Source organism: Branchiostoma belcheri, unplaced genomic scaffold (genome assembly GCF_001625305.1).
Source record: "Branchiostoma belcheri isolate BF01 breed outbred unplaced genomic scaffold, Haploidv18h27 scaffold257, whole genome shotgun sequence".
NCBI lineage: Eukaryota > Metazoa > Chordata > Leptocardii > Amphioxiformes > Branchiostomatidae > Branchiostoma > Branchiostoma belcheri.
In genome coordinates this window covers 33,840-43,698 of record NW_017803862.1, presented here as the reverse complement: position 1 = coordinate 43,698, position 9,859 = coordinate 33,840, and the positions used below count along the sequence as shown (strand labels likewise).

Sequence of the window (9,859 nt, the reverse complement as noted above, 5' to 3'; positions counted from 1 at the left end):
GTCGAACGACATGACCGCTTGCAATTTTTGTCTAAACCTCCAAAAACAACACATGTATTTACGTCTTAATTGGTATTTACGTCTTGATAAGAGTGCTGAATTGTTGGCGGCGATAACAACAGGAGTAGGGGAAGTGATAACAACATACCCAACTACTGGGCGCACCTACATGAGTCAGACAGTATACCCGAGACCAGAAACAAACTGTCATAATCTGTAAATAATTATTTATGACATGTACACTATTGTTTCAATTATTGTTATTGTTTATTTTGCCTTTGTTTGAATTATTATAATAACAATTCCTTATGTATATATGTATTATTCCATATCAATTTCATTTCATCTCAATTTATGACTACTACTGATTCATTATTGTTATTGTATCATTTTGCCCATGTTTGAATTGTGTTGATAACAATTCCTTATGTATGTATGCCTTATTTCAATCCAATTATAATTACTTTTGGTTAGTATAGAGGAGGAGGGCTTAGCATGAGCTAAATAAGCTTTTTCTCCCTCCTCCTGCACCTGTTTTATTCATAATTAATTTACTATGTATAATTTTTTTTATTGCTGCTGTGCAAATAATAAACAAACAAATAATCCCAACACTAACTGTTGTTTAGTTCTAACGGGAATATCTTCCTGGGTCTTCTTAGCCATATATATACATCCATTATCCATTTGTCGTCACGACTTGCAGTCACTGTTCACTTGCAGAACTTAACATTGCCCTTGGAAAGAACGCAACGCAGAGTAGCACCGACGCCTGGAATGGTGCCGAGAAGGCTGTGGATGGTGATTACAATGAATGTGCTACCACTACCACAGGTCTGTCATCACCATGGTGGCAGGTGGACCTGGCAGGTTTCTACAGAGTCAGCAGGGTCAGCGTTCAGAGTAACTTTTTTGGTAAGTTGTTTATGCACTGAAGGTTACAACTACATTTAACGCTAATGCTAGTGCCATTTGTACATCAATGACCATCTACGTCCTCACTAAATCATTGTCACCAAGCACTTAAGACTTGTACCGTTTTAAAGAAGGAACAGCTGTATGTTATAGCACCGCTGTCATTTCTTTCACTGTATCCCTTTTTAGACTGACTTTACTTTCAGCACAAAATAAGAAAAGCTCCATGCATAACTTGGTAGATGTGCGAGTATATGCCGGCCATTAATTATCCGGTTTTTATTTTGTATTCGTAAACTCTCGACATTTCTTCCGCCAAACTCTCGTGATATTTCTATGCATGTGCTGAACAGGAAGAAGTTCCTTATGTAAACTGATGACTTTGTGTAATACATATTGGCATTATAATTAGCTCTATTACAGTTTTTAGGAGTTTAGGTAGTTTTTTTTTTTATTTCTTGTGTCTAGTTTTGTATTTCTTGCTTGTACTTATTAAACGTCCCTTCTGCATTTGCAATTAGTCCTAGGCCTCGAGCATGAATTTGGAATGAAAAATTATATTTATATGTATCAATTTTCTATAGAGTGTATTAGGCCCTGTAGTCAAATTGAGGACATTTTAGCAATCTTTAAAAGAAATTGATAACTTCCCCCGAAACCCAAAGTATGGAAACATGTCCACCTTTAATGGAATAGATTGATAGGCAAGCTGTGAGAAAGTCTCCTCCCGTATTATAAACGCGAGTGGCTCAAACGCGCGCCATGCATGTTGTGTTCATTTTGGTGCCAGATAAATATTTCCTATCTGGCCAGAAAGGTGACAGAAAACAGTATACACATCGCCTTTTCTACTATGTAAAGTCGTCGGATATAGGCTTCTCTGTAATTAATGAAGGTGACGCAAAGAATTCTCCTGGTTCTATTTATAAGACGCGTGTGTTAGTTTCCACTTGTCACAGTATATTTGGTTGACTTAATTTTACAGGGTCCGGGGATGGTAGGGTACGAGTTGGTCCGAACGAGAACTTGACCCAGAATGACCAGTGCGGACAGACTTTCCAACTCTACCCTCCGCCGCCCGAATGGCGAATTGCGTATTGCGAACAGCCTTTATTCGGCCGTTATGTGTCAATAGAGTATGTGGGGCGAATCTACAGCGGCTTTTTACTGTGCGAGGTAGAGGTCTATGTTACAGGTAGCTATAATTTTTCAATGTCTTTACAGGGTAGAGCGGTGAAAATGAAAGCATAAAGAAGTAGTGTGTAATTATCATCAAACGTATAACCAGGGAAAGTTATTTATGGTTTTAATTCAACCATCATGATGAAGAAATACTAGTACTATCAGGTACCGTGCAATGCCATGCATGTGTAATTTACACAATGTTTTTATTTACTTTCAAGTTAATTTGCTTCAATGGTCTATATTATAATAGTATAACTATTATTTCCGTTAAGAATGAAATTTCGAATTTCTTTGGCCGTTTACAGTATTTCGAAAAAATATGACCCCTTCGTAACCCCTGCTTCTCCTGTTGGGTCAATTAATCCTTACTTTTTGTGAGAATTTGAGCTGGTCTCAATCATGATGTTTCTGACCCAGGAAAAAGGAGTTGCTGTTACAATTCTACTCGGCAATCCGTATCCTTGAAGGGTCCTAACGGCCGTGTTACGTAGCGACCACTGCTTAATTAAAAAAAAAATGTAAACTGGCACTTTGGCACTTTTATATCACCAAGCTATTTCTTTTATATATTTACGAATGCACTTTTTTCCTGCTTTTGTTTCAATGCCAGTTTTTTTTATCTTAAGATATCTGCTGTGACGATACCATAAAACTGAAGAACGGCCAGGTCACTGCTACCGACGGCTACTGCTCTAAGAGCGACATCCAGTTCTCCTGTGACACTGGTACGAGCTAGTCGGCAACCCTGCCACCTGCCAAAAGAACGGGAGTTGGGACCGAGAATTTCCGACTTGCCAACGTGAGTTTACATTTACGTTGTGAATGTCATGATAGCGTTATCGTCATTGTTCTTTTGGACGTACTCTTCAGCTTCAGGTAGAGTTGTGAAAACTTTAGGCCCTCCTGGAATGCCGGTACAAAATGTAGTCTCCTGTTGCAATTGTCTTTAGATGTAAAGAAGTCGACTATACTTAGGATATAATACCATACTATTCTCCAACTTAAAGGGCATTTGTTTGCTATATAAAGTATTGGGCTACAAAAAATGTGTTAGTAAATGGCTGGTCGTCGGACAAATATTTTTCATGCGCTGTGTTTTTTTTTTACAAATACATGATGATTCGTCGGTGAAGGTTAGACATCCACGTAATAAAATACGCCGAAAAGTAGTTACTGGATATGATTTTGGAAACGATCAGACGTTTCAGATAGCATCCACTAGCCTTCGTCAGCCTGAGTTCCATCCTGGTTAGTTTACGTCCGCTCCCACAGTCGACGTAAACTAACTAGGATGGAACCCAGGCTAAATAGACTGCAGAAGAAATGGAGGTTTGTAAGCACGAACTATTGAATAATATGCAAATAAGTGAAGTCCAAAATGAAACAAATGTTACACAAGTCAAGACAAGGATGATGCAAATTAAAAAAAAAGGCAACATCACTATTCCGCTTGTCCAAGGAGTATCCGAGGGGGGGGGGGGGGTATGGGTAGAACTCTCAGGCACTTGAGATTTGGCGCTCCCGGCCCCAAGGTCAGACAAGATATAAAGTTAAGCTCCTGCTCTGAAACAACAAGAGCTTCTTTCACTAATTTGCATCATTCTTGTCTTGACTTGTGTAACTTGTGTTTCCTTATGGACTGAAAAAATTTTTTTTCACTTATTTGCATATCAATCAATAGTTCGTGCTTATAAACATGCATTTCTCCTGCAGTCTCTTAGTGCCACTGATGAAGGGTAGTTGATATGCTACTTGAAACGTCTGACCGTTTCCAAAACCATATCCAGCTGTTTGAGTAGCTGCTTCATGCTGATTACCTTCATCATCATCAGCCATGTTCGGCAGCGGAGAAGTCGACGTATCCAACATGATCGTAAAAAGTTTGATATTGCTTTGAAGGGAAAAAAAGACAAAAGCTATTGACAGTTGTAATTTTAGGGACCTGCTGTGACAACACAACCAGGATAAAGAACGGCCAGATCACGGTTGATAATGACTACTGCTCTGGGAATTCCATCCAGTTCTCTTGTGATACTGGATATCAGCTTGTCGGCAGCTCTTTCGCTTCCTGTCGGGACAAAAATTGGGACAGGGAGATTCCGACATGCCAACGTGAGTTGATATTTTTTTTTTCTCTGGAATAATTTATTTTGTACGCTCTTTTTCGTTACCAGAAAGTAAAGAGTGTAGCAACTATGGCACTGTAAGCAGCGTACTCGAACAAACCTAGGCCCTCAAATGGAGATGGTTGGGTGGTGTATGAATTTATTACCTTCGCCAAGAAAGTTATGTTTTCAGGGGCGTTCGTGTATGTGTGTGTGTGTGTGTGTGTGTGTCTGTAAACACGATAACTTGAGAAGGCCTTGATGGATTATTTTGATACTTGGTAGGTGGGTAGGTCTTGATGAGACCTCAAAATGATTAGATTTTGGGCCCCCTAGCGGCTTGTTATGGTACTGCAGCTGAACTTCCGGTTTTGATATCTCATGATCTAGACATGCTATGGTGATGAAATTTGGATGGTAGGTAGCTCTTGTGCTGGGGAAGAAGTGACGTGCGTTTGGGTCCCCTAGCGGCTTGCTCTTTTAATTTACATAATTTATGGGGAACTGCAGGGATATATTCTTGAAATTATTCAAAAGGGGATAACTCAAGAACCGTTTGACGGATCGTCGTGATTTTTGGTATGTAGGTAGCTTACGTGATGTTTAATATAATTATGTGACAATTATGCAAATATGGATGTAATTTACATAATTTATGGGGAAATTCTATAAATCAGCTGCATTCCATGATAGGACAATTGAAGCTTGTGACATTGGTAATTGACAACGAGAGAAACACAGGAAGATATTGATTATGTTAATAATGACTTAATTTGCATAATCAATGAGACAGTTTTATAATTATGTAATGATAACTGCCTGGAATTTCATACTTGTGGTATTTGAAAGTTTAGTTGAGGTGAACATCATTAAACATGATTTATTCAAATCAGGACCTCATTTGCATAATTTATTAGGAAATGCTAGAATGCATTGTTTGTTAATATAAGACTGTCTTTTGGTTGAGATTATGATAAAATGATATAATTCATGAAAATTAGGTTCCTATTTCTTAAATCAGGGGGAAATAATCTAATCTACAATTTGTCAGTCATAAAGATTAACATCATTTGGCGAAGGTATGAGATCAGGGAACTCTAGTATTCATGACATTTTCAGTAGACTTTTAAAATTCAATTTTCAGAGCATTTAATGTTCTACATGCAAGCTTTATGTAATCAGGTATCTGCTGTGACAATTCCACCGACATCATGAACGGCCGAGTCAATGCTACTGACGGTTACTGCTAAAATGCATTAAGAAAACAACATAAGGGCTTGCATTCGCTCGAATGCATGCAGAAACTGATGTACATATTATATCCATCTCATGGTACACGTGATATAGGGAAGACAACATTTTGAGTCGCTATATCACGACTATTAATTAAAAGGTCACAATGACAGACGACATCGGTCCTTCCTCTTCTACATTGCGTGTGAATGAATCAAATCACATTATCTGTAGAATAAATTGTCATAACACATTTATTTCGCAACGCTCGTCACTAATAACACCAGTACTGGTATTGCCGTTCTGGCGCCATAAAAACAAACCTAAATATTCTAACACCCACACTGTACCTACAGAGGAAAGTCGCACGTCCACTGAAGCCATTATCGGCGGCACCAGTGCCGGTATCGCCGCATTGCTGATTGTGGCAGCTGTCGTCTTCACGGTGTACTTAAGACGTCGGAGGAAGAAAAGAAAAGAAGAAGACTACGAACTATCGACTGTTTACTTTGTACCAGATGATGTTATCAGTGAGTACGGTTTCCAATTTTCATCTGAAGGACTGTAAGTTATGAATTTGTATTTTTTTCATCGTTTACTATATAAGGTTTATCTACAAATTGACTTTAAACCACCGTTGACCCAAAGTCAAAGGTATGTGTAGTGACTACATTTTAACCCTATCTAGACCTTTTTTTTTTTTTTTTTGATTCGTGGGTCGGGGGGGGGGGGGGTGCGGTAATCACTGCCCCCTTCAGAACTCGTGAACAATATACAGTATGGTCCGCCATCCTGAATTTTGACCAATAACGTCTTCAAATTAAAATAACGTATGCGTTTTTAATGATAAAGATTACATTTAATTGCATTACATGTTATTGAAATTAGAAAGAATGAGGCACTTGATATAAAACTCATCAAAGTCTATTGTTGAAACGAAAATTACTGAATTTCACAAAAAAATAATTGTAAGAAACCCGTTGCCGTGGCAACACAAAATATCACTAACTTATTATACTGATACAAAAAAATGTTGCCAAAAATATTTTAGAAAAACTCATGAAGCTTCTTGATTTGGTTCTAGCGCAGGCCGTTCAGACGCTATCCGACATCAAAGTTAGCTCGGGCACTTTTAGCCTCTCCCAGGTCTGGATAGGGTTATGGGCAATTCTATATATTTATCTATATATCCAGATAAGTGTTCTGGTCTTCTGAAAAAGATTCTTTGACACAGCTACCCTCAAGTCCCATTTTTTGTATTTGATAGTATGTCAAAACTCGCGTGATTACATGTACTTAATACAAAAGGAAATAGTCTGAATGGATTTTTTTCTTCGTCGATAAATGACAATATCATTATCAAGACAGAAGCGGAGGCTTCTGGATATTTCAACTTGGGAAACTTGCCATTAAGCACCTCACTTCTGTGTAAGGATATAGCGTTTTATCTTTTCAAGCGAATTTTTCTCCTCGACATTTACCCCAGCATCCTTGTCCCACGTTGTTGTACAGTCCATAGGAGGAGATTGGAGGAGATGGTCCCGCTGGTTCCTGCCCGACCACAGTTCCCGAAGTTAGAGACCGACCCCAGCCGGGTGACGCTTGGTGAGAAGATCGGCAGCGGGGCGTTCGGCATCGTTTACCGGGCAACCCTGACGCGGGACGACCGGACGGAGGACGTCGTCGTAAAAACTCTGAAAGGTTTCGAATGCAAATTACTTTTTTTTTTTACATTAATGGCTTTGTACGCATTTCACACAATATTCCAACGCAATTTTAATCTAGATGTGCACGAATTCTGAACGTGGCTGAATGGAAGTGTGCTTTTCCAGATCTGCACTCTATATGCAAAATACACAAAACTCTGTATGTAAATGTTTTTGTCAAAGCTCTTTACATGTTCTAAAATTAAAAAAAAAACGCCTGTAGTTAGTTACCTTGATCATGTATGATTATCCCCATTTCTATAGTTCCCACTAGTACGTAACGCTACAGTTTTGAATGTTTTCTTAATCCACAGAAAACGCCAGTGAGGATGACAAGCTGGGTTTCCTGGAGGAAATCCGTGCAGTTGTGGACCTGGGGGTTCATAAGAACCTGCTGGGTTTGCTCGGCTGCTGCACGGTGGTACGAGACCATCTGTATCTCATCACGGAGCTCATGCCGTACGGAGACCTGAAGAGCTTCTTGAGAAAATGCCGGGAGGTGAGCCACGTGTTTATTTTTTTTTCTGAAATGTGGAACGTTCAACTAGGAGGTAGGAACCCTAAAAAGTATTTCTTGAATTTTGCAAGCGATTAAGAATGATGAGGATGGTGTATTTTTAGTTAACGGACCAAATTATTAAGGGGCATTCTGGATAAGGTTAGTTTTTACTTTATATATGTTTGTGCCATTTGGGCGTTAGAAAAGTTTGTTAAGTCTACTCTTTTAATCATGTTTTACAACATGCCTTTATATTTACATTTCCATAGGAAGCGACCTCTGATGAACCTGGAGACGATATCTACACCTTTGAGGTTATGCAGATGTATCAGGTGGCCCGGCAGATCGCTAGAGGCATGGTAAGTACCACTATCAGGTGCTGCAGAGCTACATGTGCCAGGTGCTGCACATGTTACCGTAAACGTAGGAATTGCTGCAGATGTTCCACGTGCTGCAAATTCCAGATACTATAGATGCTATGCTATGTGTTTTAGACGTACCAGGTGCTACAGCTGCACTAGGTGCCACAAATGCACCAGATGCTGCCCATATGCATGAAATCAGTAAATAAGAATCTATTTCATCTGTACAATTGTGGATTACAATATACAATACATCAAATGCTCTCAAACGAAACATCACAATTGCAGCATTGGTTGGCTGGATCTTAGCCAAGACTGATGTAAAAAAAAAGAACCGTCACGGACTTCATGTGTTGTTCATGATCCAGGATCACATCGCCCGGTCTCGTTACGTCCACGGAGACCTGGCCGCTCGGAACGTGCTGGTCGGAAAACGCCTGCATGTGAAGATTTCTGACTTCGGGCTGGCAGAAGACATCTACGGCCGAGGTTACCGTCGGCAGGACCGGCTCCAGAGGGTTCCCTGGAAGTGGATGGCGCCGGAGCGGCTGGAGGATGGGAAAGCCTACAGCTCACAGAGCGATGTGTGAGTAGTCTTATCATAATGTCTGCAGTCAACTATTATAATCAAACTATAACTCTAACCTAACATCAAACAGAGCGATGTGTAAGGAATCTTATCATAATATCTGCAGTTAACTACTATAATATCAACTCTCTAACCCTAACCTAACACCAAAGAGAGCGATGTGGGCGTAGTCTTATCATAATGCCTGCAGTTAGCTCTGATAACCAATCCAAAACTCTAACCTAACACAGACAGACCGATGTGTAAGTCTTATCATAATAATGCCTGCAGTTAACTATGATAACCAATGTCTAACTCTAACCTAACACCACACAGAGCGATGTGTGAGGAGTCTTATCATAATAATGCCTGCAGTTAACTATGATAACCAATGTCTAACTCTAAGCTAACACCACACAGAGCGATGTGTGAGGAGTCTTATCATAATGCCTGCAGTTAACTATGATAACCAATCCAAAACTCTAACCTAACACAGACAGACCGATGTGTAAGTCTTATTATACTATCTATAGTATTACTAATCCTGACCCATATTTTAAAAGGCCATCTCTCAAAGTTACCGTGACTTCAAATCAACTTTTAACAGGTGGTCCTTCGGGATAGTGCTGTACGAGATCTGCACGCTAGGGGGCGACCCTTACCCTGGCGTGGCAGTATCCGAGCTGAAAGAGCGCCTACAGGCTGGATTCAGGATGGACCAACCTGAAGACTGCCCGCGAGCCATGTAAGTCTGCTAGTTTATGTACACTAATCGTTAGCATTCGGACAAGTTTAACTCTTTCATAGAATGACGTTACTATTAGATAGGAACAGAAGCACCCATATCATCGAAATACACCCGGTAACCATTTACTTTATCCTGCTCACCCTCAAAAATGCATGCTATTGCTCGAAACTGAAACTCCGTACAGCACACTTTTATATGCTCCAAATTTTGTGAATCGCAATAAGGTAAACTATGAGGCTATAATGCATTTTGCCCGAGGACCTAAATTGCTTAAGTTCAAATGACGATCGGTAGATGTCGCTTTCTCCACAGGTACGATCTGATGCAGCAGTGTTGGCGCTGGCAGCCCATCCAGCGGCCGCTCTTCAGCCAGCTGTATCTAACACTGGACAAGCACCTCGCCTTCTACGGACCCGAGTACTTACTTAATTAATCACCTTTGCTCCCGTTGGAGACCAAGGCACCATCAAACTTCTTCCAGCCGTTCCAATCTTGGCCCAGCCATCCGTTCTCATGCCAGGTCTTTTGGGTTGTCTTT

At 40.1% G+C, this 9,859-nt stretch overlaps 1 protein-coding gene across 1 annotated transcript in view; it reads left to right on the top strand.

Moving 5' to 3' along the window:
• Positions 1-9,850, top strand: part of LOC109471746 (platelet-derived growth factor receptor alpha-like) — a 31,986-nt gene extending 22,136 nt beyond the window's left edge. The window contains 12 exon segments of the mRNA XM_019771097.1: positions 724-915; positions 1,901-2,110; positions 2,727-2,822; positions 2,825-2,899; positions 4,039-4,212; positions 5,795-5,968; positions 6,951-7,139; positions 7,459-7,643; positions 7,913-8,002; positions 8,374-8,591; positions 9,181-9,318; positions 9,634-9,850. Coding sequence (XP_019626656.1) covers positions 724-915; positions 1,901-2,110; positions 2,727-2,822; positions 2,825-2,899; positions 4,039-4,212; positions 5,795-5,968; positions 6,951-7,139; positions 7,459-7,643; positions 7,913-8,002; positions 8,374-8,591; positions 9,181-9,318; positions 9,634-9,754 — 1,862 coding nt within the window. The 3' untranslated portion in view covers positions 9,755-9,850.
• The last annotated feature ends 9 nt before the right edge of the window (positions 9,851-9,859 follow it).